Genomic DNA, 15,862 nt, shown 5'->3' with positions numbered 1-15,862 from the left:
ATAGAATGCAATTAGTTAAAAATATGTCCTCTCTAGTATATCAGAAAGGACCAGCGTCCTATTTATAGGACAGGACGTAAGTCACATCTGATGCGCAGGAAAAATCAACATGTTATATTTTCGTGATACTTACGCAATAATAAACTAAATTAACTTCATAAAGTGAAAGAAATCAGAAAATAATAATTTGGTCCCAAATGGGTTAATAGTTGTCGGCATATGTGAATGGCGGAAAAGAAGAAGAGGACGACGCTACTACTTTGAAGCGGAATCCCCTTCCATGAAATCAGTGGACATCTCTGATTCGTCTTTTGTCTCAGAACCTTTTCAGATGTATGCACAAGAACTCGATCTAAAAGATTTTTATTTTATTTTATTATTTATTTATTTTATTTTATTTTATTTTTTGTGAGCCAAGAGAAAAATTCTTCAGAAAACTTATTCTTGAGCCGATTTGTTCGCGAAGAGTGGTTCATGACCCAAGGTTTCACTGTATCTTTATTCCATTTTTAGTTCTTTTTAATAAATAAAATTATGGAAGCGTTGATCGCAGTTAAACACATGAACTAAATCTGTTTTCTGTTATAGTGCTGGATACATTTAGCAGTGTCAGGTTACATTGTTTTTTTCTTTAATTTATACTCAACTGCAATGAGAATTTTTGAACAATTATTTATTTTCTTATAAATATCTTCGTAATATACATTTTAATTAACATTTTTGTTTTTAATATTATGTTTTATATATATAGTTATATACGTATGCATAAACCATAAAGTATATAAATACGTATATTTTATATTAATTATCAAATAGCAATTGCAATGCTGAATAACAAATTTAACAAAAATAATAGAAAATTTAATAGTCCCTGCTTTATTTAACATAAAAAAATAATAAACATATCACAATGTGAGCGCATTTTACGTATATATATGATAGGAATAAATGCCCAAGCAAAAATTGTACTTTAATTAAAATTATAATGGAACTCAAATAAAATCGAAAAACGAAAGAATACTTTTTTAGTTATATAAATAAAACATTTAAACATTTAAAAAATTAAATATATATATATATTCTCGTACACTTGTTAACAAAACGAAAAGTGAGAATTTTTAATTTCCTTTTACAAAATATAGTATAATACATAACTTGCAGTCCAATGTAACATGAAAAATATATGAAACATAACTTAAAAACTAAAATAGCACTTAGCCAGGTACTTCCATTTATATCTTTGGTAACTTAGGTGCTGTAACAAGTGGATTTGCCTGTTCAAGAAGTTTTCTACCCTCAGATTTGTAATCAAAGGTGCAGTTATGAGCTTCCGCGTACCGATGAGCTGCACAGAAAAGTTTTTCACATCTGCACGAATAAATGTTAGTTATATTTAGTTTTTTATTACACTCAGAACATCGAGTTCTTGTGGTCTTTTTCGACGCTGTAAGCCCTAACTTGTGAGCTGAATGAAGCCTGCCTTGTCGACTAGCGGACAACCTTCGTTGTAATCTTGCTTCCAGTTTCTTAGTTTCTCTAGGTGGGGTTGGCACTATGTTTAAATCCTGTACGTGGAAAACATCGCGGAAATTTTCCAGATTTGTCTTATGACTAGCACCGACCGAGGGTATGCTTCTTCTACCAAATCGTGGCGATCTCAGAGGGATCCCGCTTTCTGTCTCACACATTCGTCTGCTGAGAAAAGTATTATTATTATTACGACCTTCAAGGTCACTTATATTAGACGATGACTCCGATTTCTTAAGGAACTCTAATGAACCTGACTTACTGTCAAAACTTCCTAAATGCTCTTGAGATCTCCGCCTTCGCAATTGAGCAGCACTTAAAATATTACAAAGTTCATGTGCACGTCGATCTATCGTTTTGGGTAATTTTGTTTCTAGACAGCTATGAGCATCACCGTCCCCAAATAAGCAAAGCTTCTCCGGAGAAGTTTTGGGCCTGTCATCAAAGATAAAATGGGACAGAAGATTCTGACGACGATTTTTAAGTCCAGAATTCAGAGAATTTGCTAACCGGTCACCACTAATATTCACGGATTCTTCCTTGGATAACAAAAGATTTGCAGTTCTCCCATCACGATGTGAATTGGAATCATCTCTACTTTTCGAACTACTAGAAGGAAGAGAATCATCTTGCTCGACTGATTTCTGTCTTGATTTCACTTTAGCTTCCGCTGTCTCTTGAAACAATTTGTCTTCTTTTCCGTTACATTGAGCAGGAGTTTCTAATTTTCCTAGAGTTCGTTTGTACGCACTATGACTCTCAGTAGGGGCTTTTGGAAGCGTTGAAAGTACACTTGTATCAGCACTAATACGCATTTGAGGTGTTGCCTTCCGAAGTAGTTTTTGGGGGCTTTTCTTCCTATCTTTACTCTTTTTATATTCTTGTGGCTTAGTTGTAGACTGAGAGGAACTTTCTACATCACAATGGGAATGCCTTGTACTGGCAGCAGGTCTCCGCGACGGATGATGTTGCAACAAGGAACTGGATTCAAGGTAACTGGCTTCACTCTTAAGTTTCGGCGGTGCAACGGAGTTCGTTTGGTTTATTGGAGGTAGTTGATGATCCCAGCTATCCTTCGGTGGCTTGGGCTTTGTACGAGGAGATCTTCGCGCTGGTACAGGATGAGGCGCTGCTCGTTTTCCAGACACCACTCGTGGTTTCTTTGGCTGTGGAGAAAATAATGGATTTGTTTAGACTATGAAAACCGAACAGCATTATCAAACTTAAAATATTTCATATTCAAAATACAAATTTGTAATAAATCTCCTCTTTACTTATGGTTTCGGATCAATCAAAATTTAGTAATTGAGTTCTTTAATTAAATTATGTAAATATATATCTTACTGTACCTTTTATTTAAATACATGAAATACAGTTAACACAATTTGTTTTATTTATTTATTTATTTATTCCTTTCTGGAGATTTTATGTTACAGCTTCTTAGCACCCTACCTAAAATAAATTTCAGAATTACATTATTATCCAGCGTTTTTTCTCTTGTCCTAACATTAGCAACTTTCAACAAAAGATTTTCAACTAACCAGGGATGACTCCAAAGTAGAACATTGAATCTGGAGATAACCTATATTATTTTCTGAAAGGGTTTCCCGAGTAAGTTCCAAAACGGGTTTCAATTCCTTGCCCGGAAAAGATCCCACCCCTTCAGGATTGGAAATATATAGAACAACTTAACCTATATATTCTATATATATTAAAGTAATCAAAGTAACTATTCTATGAGGCCTTGTTTCCATTTTGTACTAATAGACAATAACACACTGAGCAAGGCTATGTAATAATATGTAAAAAACACTATCACGTGACAGTTTTAACACAATAACTGTGTCTTCATCAGACTTCCACTCCTTCTCTAGGAAGTCTGATGAAGACACAGTTATTGTGTTGAAACTGTTATGTGATAGTGTTTTTTACATATTATTACATAGCCTTGCTCAGTGTGTTATTGTGTATTAATCAAAGTAGTAGATTAAGAATATAATATGCACTACCCAATTATATACTATATTAAGGTAATAAACCCAAAAATGATTACTTCACTATAAATATCCTATATCAGTGATTCTCATTATTACGCCATAGAGTAATTGTGAGACATTGTGAGTTACGTGGCCCTCACACCTTAAAAACAAAGGTCAAGTCCTAGCAGCACCATTTTGGCAGGACTGTGACGTGTGAATTACATGGCTCTCACACATAGTCAAAAACTAAAGCCAAGCTCCGGCAAACAACATCCAGCCTCTCATTACCCGGGCTTTGTCGTGGCTAGACGGCTTAAACCCTGAAAGGTAACTAAGTAGGTTCATATAGCTACAAAGAAAGGACTGTTCAGATCGAGTAAATGAGCTCACATTACCACCACTAGCTTTCCTAATTAGTAACTCAAAATCTATTGAACGTTTTTGTACCGTGTGACTAATCAAACAACTCGTCTAGATGAACAATTGACTACTATATAATATACGTACTGACCTGACAACATATATAGGTGAAATGGTGGAAAATATATAAACTGAAATACGTACACCGAATGTGTTACATCTAGCCATAACAATGAGTCACATTAGTTGTGATACCAAATGATTTACTGTTCACTAGATATTATGGATATGCTTATCTCAACTTTATAGGTCCAGTACTGTAGATATTTATAGTGATTTTTTTAATTATTTATTAATATAGGATATAATTGAGTAGTATATATTATATTCTTAATCTTCTTGTCATGCATATCACTTTGATATATAGGACATATAGGTCAAGTTGTTTTATATATTTCCAATCCTGAAGGGATGGGGTCACTTCCAGGCAAGGAATTGAAACTTGTTTTGGAACTTAATCGACAAACCCTTTCAAATAATATAGGTTATCCCCAGATTAAAGGTTCAACTTTGGGGTCATCCCCGGTAAGTAAGTGAGCTATTTATTACTTTTGAGTAATGTTTTATAATGTAACGTGTCTATTTTTACAAATAATGCGAAGTATAAAAATAATGCTCTGCGTTTACAGTTATGTAATAAAATGAAATGAAATCTTTGAGTTTTACGTCCCACGGTTATGCCGGTTAGGCTAAAGGAGACGGTGATGATGATTAATGAACGAAATGGTGGAATGAAGAAAGTGGGAGGAAACGGGAGAACCCCGAGAAAACCCACGCACACGGTGTTTGTCCACTACAAAGTTCACTTGGCGGGGACGGATCGAACCCGGGACCCCAAGCACCAGAAGTAAACGCTCTACCACTGAGCGACCGCGGTCCCCTCATAATAATAAAAAAAATATAATAATAATAATAATAATAATAATAATAATAATAATAATAATAATAATAATAATAATAATAATAATAATAATAATAATAAGCTACATTAAGGTGCTGACAGTTAAAAGCAAATCTATATCTTGTTATAAAATTCAACATTATTAATGTAATACGTACTAAATAGTAGGAGAACTAATGAAGCAATGGGAAATCTTGTACTAATTAGAGATACCATGAATCAATAAAACGGGAGACTTTGACAATATGGTCTGTTTCAATTTCTAAAATACATTAAGAAGTGAAATAAAACCTCCACACATACAATTATAGTAATTTGTTATAAATCTAGTATTAAAATATGTATCATATCGCGTAATTCAAATAACATTTTAACCCCTGTAACAAATATTAAATTTTAATTTTATTTATTTTAAAAATACTCATGTGCAGAACTTAAGAATAATAAAAACTGTTGTTCAAAACAGTTGTGGAGCACTTAGTTTAACCCAGGACTAGTTTTTGGCTGTTTGCGACACACAATTGTCGATGTTACCGCTTACTGACACTGTATACACCCATTGAGGTCAGGTATATGAAGAGCACTATTTCAACACGCCAGCTGCTGTGTTCGAGAATTCATATGCAACGTACACACAGCCGTTTTGTTAACCTTACTGCCAGTGCACGCAAAGGAAACATTGATGTCATGTGTGGAAGAATCATCAGATAAGTGGATAGGAGTCAAACCCAGCTGGAAATGTTACGTAAACTTAGTGTACCACAAAGTGTAGGATGCGAAACAACGTCTTTCGCAGGTTTAGCGGAGGTTGTTCAACAAGCAGCACTGCTGCCCAAGAGGATCGTTCATTACGCCAAACAACCAAGCGCAATACACACAGCACCGCCTCAGATCTCCTTAGAGACCTTGCAGCTACTAAAAAGACCACCGTTTGACGGTTTACAGTGTACAGATGATTAATTTAGGGACACCTGTATCCAAGACGGTCAGCAATGTGTGTTCTATTGACTCCACCGCTATAAGGTTTGAACTGGTACACAGAACAACATGCAAAGACCTAGGAGCAACAAAGTCATATCTAATGATGTAAAATTTCCGGAAATTTCGAAAGACTGGAAAAATTATTTGGGTATCATGTCTCTCAATGTAGAGTACCTGTAATGAATTTAATACTTCCAGGTTCAAATACAATAGTTATAATGGATACAATGCTTCTACAGTGCCCGAGAATTATACTGGCAGTGACGTAGACACCGCTATTGCTCAAATGCCATCCCACTGGTTAAAGTAGACGCTTCGTTCAATCCAACGTCCAATCCCAGGAGAGAGAAAATGCGCGAACACAAATACCAACTTAAAAGCACACTCCGTTTTCTACAACAGGAAAGCGAAAGAAAATGAACCGAAATGGGAGATTCGTTTTTGATAAATATACTTGTCATCTTTGTATAACGATAACTGGAGTTCGAGGAGACATAAATGATACATTTTTGGGTTTTATATTTATATAAATTTCATGTGAAAAATAATTTTAAATGATAGATATTTATGCTTTATTCTGTTCTAACAACATTCAGATTTCAACATGCTACAAACTTTCGTTCTGTTGAAGATAGACTTAAATATGCAGTGGACGAAATGGGAAGGGAAGTCCAAAGTTTATTTTAAAGAAACCCCCATGTTTTCACCTATCACAGTCTTTGAGTTAGAGGATATGTAAACGTGTTTCCTGTTCGGGGAAACAGAGCGTGGGGGTGAGTGAATGTAGCTTCGAAAAGTATAACATTTACCTATAGGACACAGGAACAGTTCTTCCAGAAAAAAAACACAAACACAAACAACCAAAAAACAAAAGCGAAATGAAATGAACTGAAAAGCGTGTTTTCTTTGTGTAGGGCTATATAGTGTGTGTGGTGACTGGTGAGAGTTGTGAATCCTTTGTTTGGTTTTCGTTCTCGAAAATTTGTGTGTAAGAATGGGTGATGGTACCATAAAGGCAAGCCGTTGCATAGTGATGCAAGAGACATTGCTTTTAATGTTTACAACTTTTTTGAGCAAACATTAATAAATCTGATAGTGTGAGTGAAACCTCCCGAGCGACATGTGTCAGAGAGAGATCCGTGTGGCGAATTATGGAAGAGAAGGATAAAAGTCTAAAAACAGGACAACCCATCGTAACACTCGGTAAAGCAAGACCAAACACACAGAAAAAGATAAACAAATTTAGATTTTTTTTGATGAAGCAGTAATTCGTAGAACAATTCACAATCTGTATGCTGAAGACATTGTCGTCATCGTAAATAAAATATTGTGCGAACTTAAGAAAAGCATTAACTTCAAAGGTTCTGAGTGGGCATTACGACAAATACTGCGCCAGTTGGGATTTAGGTTTAAAAACATTTCATTGGCAATAGAAAACTCCTTTTAGAAAGAAACGATATTGTCGTTTGGCGACATAAATATATACGCGAAGTGAGGAGGTTGCGCGTAAACGAATCTCACAATTTGTTTACTTGGATGAAAGTTTCGTTCACACTCATCACACTGTACCGAAAGTCTGGTTGGACTCACAGAGCTTTGGAGGGTTACGAGTTCCGACTGGAAAAGGTCCTCGGTTTATTCTGGTTCATGACGGTAGTGAAAACGGGTTTCTGGAACGTGCAAAGTTGGTGTTTTTCTCTAAAACAACCGCTCCAAATTATCATGGTGACATGAAAGCCGATAAATTTTTTCAGTGGTTTCCAGAGCAACTCATTTCAAATTTGCCGGAAAACTCGGTTATCATTCTTGACAATGCTCAATTCCATTAACAAACAAATTGAAAAGGTTCCGACTTCCAATAGCAGAAAATTAGAAATGATGTCCTGGTTATCGGCTCATAGTATACCCCATAGTCCGGATTTCTTGAAACCTGAGCTTTATGAATTGATAACGAAAAACAAACATCAACAGGTAAAATATATTATTGATGAAATTGCAACAAGTAAAGGACATCAAAGTAGTATTATTTAAGACTAACGCCACACCATACTGACCTTAACCCTATTCAATTAATATGGGCTAACGTGAAGAAATACATCGCTGTTAACAACAAATTTTTACCAGACAAGGAGTGGAGAAGCTTATTGAAGATGCTATCAAACAAGTAAGCACAGAAGACTGGAGAGAGGCTGTTCAAAACTCGCGTAAATGGGAACAGTTCTACTTGGGAAAAGAAGGTCATGGATGAACGGGTTGACAATTTAATTATGAGTGTTGGAAGCCATTCAGAATCCGATAGTTCTTTAACAGACAGAGATCGGGAAGACGGGCCTGGAACTTATAGCGACGATTCAGACGAATCTCGGGTGCTCACCAATCAAAGACTAAAGATAAGAGTACAATATCTCTACGTTTATTGTTATGATTTCTAATAATCATTAGCGTAATCTTATTTTCTCTTTCTTTATCATAACAATGCACATATATACTAGTATTATACAAATATAAATACATTGTTATCTAAATTCTCTCTAATTTGCTACCAGCATTGCAGTGTGCCATCCAACCATTTGTAAATAGCGTAAGTTGGTAGCCTTGCAACTAAGAGCGCTGACGTCACTGCCAAGATAGTTCTCGCAGATGAGCCAATAATTATGGAACTGAATGAAGAAATCTCTTGATTCAACTTTCAGATCTTTATGAGTAAACCTACCGACTGACTCATCACTGTATCCGAAACCATCAGGGACAGAACCCTGGAATTTTGTAGAAATAATTTCCTCGTATCCTAACTCGAAGATAAGACGGGAGTTCGCGATTTTTTTTTAAGTTTAATTTAGTTTTCCAGATCTTTGAAGGTGTTAGGAGTAAATTTGTAGAAATAATATTAAGTTCTAGTCTTCATATAAATTGGAATTTTGCTAGATGCGACTCATAAAGGACAAGAAAAAAGCCTTGAAAGTTTCGTTGCCGTTCTTCAGGTCTTTGAAACGACATGGATTAGACGTAGAACTTCACATTTTGTATAAACATTTATAAAGTACTTTCCTGTACTAAGAGGTCAAAAGATATTATTAAGAGTCTGTTTTGGTATAAAAATTATGTTTTTAATGGCATGGGAGAAGCAAAAATTGAGTAGTTATAAAAACAATAGCGTATTCGTTTTTTTTTTTTGTTTTTTTTTTTTTTTAATCCGACTTGCCCTTCCACCACTTAAGGCCAGATAGTCGAAAGTTTACTGTAATTACAATGTTAAAAAAAAAAAAAAAAAAAAAAAAAAAAAAAAAACTGCTGGCATGTATTTGTGATTAAAATTCTTTACACTCGCCTTAACACCCTCTGTATGTTTAGTTCTTAAACTAATTCTACCTCGTACCTTTCTTCGGAGCGACATTTTCTCCATCTTCTGGCGCAGTTCCTGCATTTTTCCCATTGTAACTGAATTTTCCTGCATCTTTCTCTCCGTTTCTTCAGGGTCTTCTTCTGCAAATAGGTTCCTGTAACAAGCAAATATAAACAATCTGAAACTTTCTTAAATATGAAGATAACACAACGTTACACATACCGTAAAGCCACGATTATTTGCGGAATTGGCTGGCAAGGGCACTGAAAATAGCGAAAATCGCTAATAGCCCGAAAAAAGACTACAAATAAGATGCAAACACGAAAAAACAGTACTTCATCATTAAAACTAGGTTTTATTGCTTGTATTGCTTGGGTTGTGAAGGCCAGTTCAGATGCAAGGGCTCGAAGAAAGAAAGAAAAAAAAAACTGTTTCTCCTATTTCGCTTTCTTGCTTGAGGAGTTTTTTTCAACATAATTCTGCTTTAAAATTGATGAAACAAACTTTGTTTTACTTCTCTACAACATGAAAACTCGTTTAATTAGTGGTTGTGCACACAACAATATGAAATCTCGAAAATAAACTTGCTGGAAAAGGATGACTATGGTTTGAAGACTTTCCCATAAGTTTCTAGTTGCGTCCTATTGCTACTAGCTTCTCCACTCTTTCAGTGCGTACACGATTTCGCGCCTTAGTGTGGATATTTTCAAAGGTTGACCAAACATGTACCGAATTTTCTGTTCATGGATCATATGCATAATAGATTGTGGCTTCCAAGGTTCTAGAATATATAAGCACCATCACGGTTTACCCAGTCCTGAAGGTTTCTGAATTTTTAACAAGAAGAATTCAACATTTCATTACGGGATTCTCTGTCTTTAATAATAATAAACGGAAAAACTACGGAATAAAATCAAACATGACAACTGCACAACAAACATGAGTGAGTGGTTAGCTTTAGCGCTTCTATCAGGAAGTCTGGGATTCAATCCCACATTCAATCCTTCTGGCAAAAGTTTTTTTCTTAATTCCATCTGTGAATGTAGAGAAAGTGCATGTACTGTGAGTCCTGGCCGACTTCCTTCCTTACTGTTTTTAAATCGTTGTCATTAAAAATTACGATCAGTGACGGATTTGCGAAGAAGGGTTAGGGTGGGGCTAGGAGGTCTTTCGCACTGAAGCCTGTTCCCCGAAATTGCGGAATTTCTAAAACAAACGAAATATTAGTTATGACTTTACTCATAAACTTCAAGTTTTCCTCAAATAAAAATTAGAGATTTTTAGAAAAACCAAACATTAATCAGAGAAACCCCTTCCAAAATACTTCTCTAAATCCGCTACTGATTATTTGTATAAAATGGAATTTAAAGTTGTATCCGGAAAATTACTGCTTAATCATTGCACAGCTACAGTATAACAGAAACATGGAAGTGCAGTCTGACGGATACATTGAAAAACATCAGTTTAACTTACGTGCTAGAACCTAGAGTACTAAGCTCTAAGAAATGAAACAGGGATGACTTTAGCTTGGATTATTTTTTTACTTTTATCTTTTTATTTTATTTTATTTTTCATTTTTATGCTTTTTTTTTTTTTTCGAACCATGATTCCGGAAATCCCTGAATAGTTGGAATTCTTTTAGATGGCTAAGATTTCATTTGAACTCCAATCATCACTCTGACTGATACCAACATACTTTGAAGAAATCTGACTCGAACTCAACCATCATTCTGCTTGTAACTAGCTATTCAAGTATGAAAATGATTGTAACTGATCACTGAACACAACCCAGTCAATAAAAATTTTAATCGGAAACATTTAGGACAAAGTTGAATTTCAACCCCAATCATCGACTACTACCCGTCAGGATTTTTTTTACATAGTCCCCTAAAATCCTCCTCAAGCTTCCCCCTTCAGACCTTTAGTTCCACATTACACTACAGTACAACATGATGAAAATGAGCTCAATTAAATGATATAAAATGATGCCCCAAGCGACCTAAAAAAATCTTTTACGTCTCACGGTTATGACGGCTAGGCTAAAGGAGACGGTGATTATGAGAAATGAAGGAAATGAATAAAGTGGGAGGAAACGGGAGAACACCAAAAAAACCCACACACACGGTGTTTGTCCACCACAAAGTTCACTTGGCACGAGTTGGGATCGAACCAAGAATCCCATATGCCAGAGATGAACGCTCTAGCACTGAGCAGCCGCAGCCCCCAAGCGACCTCAAGTTTTGAAGGCATTTGCAGTATACAATACGAGGCAAAGGTACCTTTCTAAGTTTGGAATGGGTAGAGAGTATGACACTGTATCTTGGATAGAAATAATGGATGTTGAACCGCATCTATTACTGTGCACCACAATTATGGACGCCATTTTGGATTCAGGTCCAAAATTTGTAAGGAAGGGGATCATGTGACATATCGTTTTGGGGTTGTTTTGCACCACAAACACACAATGACGTTATTTGCACCTTATCTCTGAACTTTCAATACTTACTACCTTCATAACTGTAACAATTTTCTTTCCAAACTTATAAGGTAATTCTGCCTCATAATATATACTGTAAATGCATTGAAAACGTAAGGTCGCTTTGACACCATTTAATATTACTCAACTGAGCTAGTTCTTTTTCTTTTTCTTTTTTTTTTTTTTTTTCATGGGTTACTTTGGTCTGATATAGAACAATTTTTGTATGTATGTTTGTGTGTCGGGGCGGAGAAAAACAAAACTCGGAAATCGAAAACTAAGGACCAATCTATTAAAAAGAAGAAGAAAACTAAATTACAAAAACAGAAAACTTGTCGCAATTAAAAGAAACTTTTTTCTTTCGCTTAAATTAAAAGCACTTACCGAATTGAGGACCCACTCCACGATTCAGATAATGGCGAGTATGTTCCATCTTCGTTCTCAATTACTTTAAAGAAATTGACCTGATCGCCTTCACGAAATACTAACACTGTCACCTGACCACCAGGAGGAATTTTGCTGAATACATCGTCCCTGAAATAAACAATAAATAACATTACGATAAGAGTCAATTAAGAGATTATAAAGAAAGAAAACTTTGCAGCTAAATTGCAAAATTTTAATCACTAAAGTTCTTCCTTTTACCTCAGTTTATCTGTATTGGTGAGCCGTGCCGTGCCGTGGAAAATCGGCGCCCCCGTACATATGAGTGAGGTCGACAGATCAGCCGCGAAGCGCCCCCTATGATTGGCGCGAAGCGTAAGAAAATTTTCAAAAATAAACCCTGCTTTTTCTTGATTTTGAGTATTTTTTAAACTTACTTTTTCCTTCCATTTTATATACATGCACATGCATTTTCCTAACATGAGTAACATTGTAGAACCACTTCCTAAAGCAGGAAGAGGATTTAAGGACATACTAGTTTGTAATGTAATTTTTCCTCTCGTTTTTCTTTCCTTTTTTCCTCCCGAATTTTACATCCAACTTACTTTGGCGCCAGGGACCGTCGCACCACTCATCCTCCCCCCCCCCCCCACGGCAGAGCACTAATGGCGAGCACATTTATCTTTATACAAGTATTGGTTTGCACAGACTCAAATTGACAGGATTACAGGATATGCTCTAGGCGCTTAGTTCACTATATACAGTAATTCTATTTCAAATACTTTCGACTTTTTTAACGTGAAGTTTTATTAAAGAAACTTAAGTACTGCTTCAGCACTATTCATATGAGCAACACGGTTTTCACGTCATTTTCTCCTGAATCAGAAAAAAACTGGAGATAATTTGAGAAAATCTCCCTTGAAAAATAAATAAACAAAAAACTCTGATATTTTGCCCTCTGAGCTAAGACTATGCGAACCTTGAAAAATACTACAGGCTATATTTAATATGTGTTCAAATTTCACTGCGATATATTCAATACGTATGAATGGAAAAATGTTTCCCTATCCTGTTTGACAATACAAAATTTTATAGGACATATAACAAAAAATGCACAAAATACAGACTTTCCGTTATTTAGTTACTGCTTCAGCACTATTCATACAAGCAACACGATTTGTACGTCATTTTCTTCAAACAGAGAAAATGTAGAATGTTCATGCCCACTTGACGTAGGTGGAGAGGAGGAGGAGGAGGGAAGTATAAGGTTATTTTTCAATATTTGTGTGCATGTACTAGACAGCTCAAATACCAATAACAATGATGATTTTTTTCCTTCTGCTGATAAGAAAAACAACGAACTATTGCCACCTCTTACAAAACGCGTGGGTGTGCTTCAAGGGTAAACTTCAAGTGAAGTCTTCATCCCTTAGTTTTTCTCCCCACTAACATCACGCATTTCGAGCTGTTGTCCAACATTAACGAGGAAAAATTACTTTTAAGGAAACATATATTTCCTAGAGCACATTAATAGATGCCATATGTATGTGTAACAGCGTATGATACATATGCGTTAAAAGTTAATTCTCGCCGACCCTGTATTCTTGAAAAATGTAAAATTGGGAAATGCATTTGTCATTGTAAAGATATAAATATATGCTTATTCTCATGTAATGTATGCGAAGTAAGAATATTGTAACGAAATAATGAATTCGTCGAGAGATTTATAGTATTAAAGCTATTGATCTAAAACTATTAACGCAATCTTTTCCTCCCTCTAATGTTAAGTAGCATTCTTTCTTCCCTTTTTTTCAATGTTAAATATACACTTTATTTATTTATTTATTAAATACCACATCAGTTAACTCTATTGTCCGGAGTCACTTTCTGTGAACCATCACACGAATTACACACAATAAAAATTTTACTGACTTTTCTTAAGCAAATATGCAATATTTGGAATAAGGAAGGCGTTATCGAAGTCCAGCGCTCGTCTGGGTTACAGTTTCTACAGTGCAATTTTAAAATCTTCATTTTTCACATCTCAAAACTTTCAAAACAAAAAACCTTATTCATCATCGTGTACAAGGCTGACTATTTTCAGCTGAAATATTGATGATGATTTTCAGTTAGCTATGTTGTCATGTTAACAAGTATAAAAACTTACAACGCTATTTTTCACGTTACGATGGTGTTTATAACGTTTACTTTCGTGAAATAACGTTAACAAGTTAAGTTCTACTATCTCTAAGAGCACTCTACAAAGTTCTTATTCTTCTTGTCGTCAAGTGCAGATCCTTGTCGATACAACGAGATGTTACCAATGAAGAAGCAGTAACAAAATAGATGCCAGAAATTAACTTTGTGATGTAACTAAATAAGCAGAATTATCTTTATTTGTCTGGTTAGATGAAATACGAACCAATTTTCATGAAACGAAAAGCGTTTTGTACTTAATCCCTTTCGTGGGCGAAGTTCTCTACAACGGATGCGACGATATCTCCTCTGTGCTCCCCAACACATACTCAAAACAAACACAATTATTTCTCGAGTGCAATTCCCATTTCCATAGCGAAAAGACTTATGACTAATGGGAATATCGCTTCCCAGTGCAACAAATAGCGCATACCTAGGCTCCCTTGGCGGGAAGTATGCTTCCCATTGCCCACAAAAGAGTTGTAATGGTAGAATTTTCCCTATTCCTAAAATTCCACAAAAGCACTACCATAATCTATCAGCTTCTGTAAACAGTTGGGAATGTTTGTGAAAGATTTCTGCAGATACTCCAGCGGTACGTTTGCAAGAACTTGGAAGTAATGTAATTGCCATGGACGAAAATTCAATTCTTCCTTCAGAATAGGCGGGTTAAATCCCTCTCACGAGATGCCTGTCTTTGTGGTTTCAGAGGACTTCGAGTGAATATTTCCTGAACCACTTGCACATTTTCCTCCGTCTTAGATGTTGAAGAGCGACCGCATCTCTTTAACATTTGCTACAAAACTTGTGTCCATTAGCTTCGAATGGCAATTCATTATGGTCTTTGCATGTACCGAGGCACGAGGTCCTTTCACACTTTTTCAGCATCTCTGTATCTGTACCAAAGATTGTCATCCTTCGTACCGGAACGCCTACTGAGCCCAATCACGTGAGTTAGACTTTGCGCTATCGTCTGCCACTGATACTTGCAATTACATATATCAGATACCATGTACCAGTACTAAATTCTACCATTATAAGGAACAAAATGCTTTTTGTTTCATGAAAATTATAGATATAAGAAGAAGTTATAAACAGGTTTCAATACAGAGCTAATTCCTGCCATCTTATAGTATGAATTCACATATTCTATTTACGATAGAATAAATATGGAAGGTAGGTTCAGTACAGAAATGGGTTTGCACACGATAGATACAAATGTATTAAGAAAACAGTAATACCAGACTGCATCACCTCAGAGACAAAGATTAAGATGAAATGATTCTTAACATATGGATTAATTTAGACACAATGAACATTTTCTACACTGCACGAATCGGCCGGGCAAGATTTATAAAATTACTAATTCATGACAGTTTTCATATCTTGCTTCATAAAATCAACAATATAATATAACGAAATGTCATCTAGTTATATTAATAATAAAAATTGCAACACTTTCCTTTAACTTACAGAATTCTGTGTAATCTTATAGTCTAACTGCGATGTATACATTTTTCGCAAGAAGAAAAAGAAAGATTTTAATAATGATAACGTGCAAAGGATAATTTGCAATATTATATTGATAAATGGAACTACAGTCTTCTAACACACCATTTTCTTTACAGATGTAAATTCAATGGTACACAAAGAAT

General features: G+C 35.4%; 1 protein-coding gene across 1 annotated transcript in view; it reads right to left on the bottom strand.

The window, feature by feature from the left end:
* Positions 1–674: 674 nt before the first annotated feature.
* The window catches only part of LOC145663159 (AN1-type zinc finger protein 4-like), a 53,889-nt gene continuing 38,701 nt past the window's right edge, over positions 675–15,862 (bottom strand). Inside the window, exons 4-6 of the mRNA XM_081729483.1 lie at positions 12,012–12,161; positions 9,185–9,305; positions 675–2,693 (exon numbers count right to left, since the gene is read on the bottom strand). Of these exons, the coding sequence (XP_081585609.1) occupies positions 1,233–2,693; positions 9,185–9,305; positions 12,012–12,161 (1,732 nt within the window). The 3' untranslated portion in view covers positions 675–1,232. The remainder of the gene's footprint in view (positions 2,694–9,184; positions 9,306–12,011; positions 12,162–15,862) is intronic.

The sequence above is a fragment of the Thermobia domestica genome, chromosome 10, assembly GCF_964235325.1.
Source record: "Thermobia domestica chromosome 10, izTheDome1.hap1.1, whole genome shotgun sequence".
NCBI classification, from domain to species: domain Eukaryota; kingdom Metazoa; phylum Arthropoda; class Insecta; order Zygentoma; family Lepismatidae; genus Thermobia; species Thermobia domestica.
The sequence above is the reverse complement of the archived record's forward strand: the minus strand, read 5'-3'. Positions and strand labels throughout refer to the sequence as shown.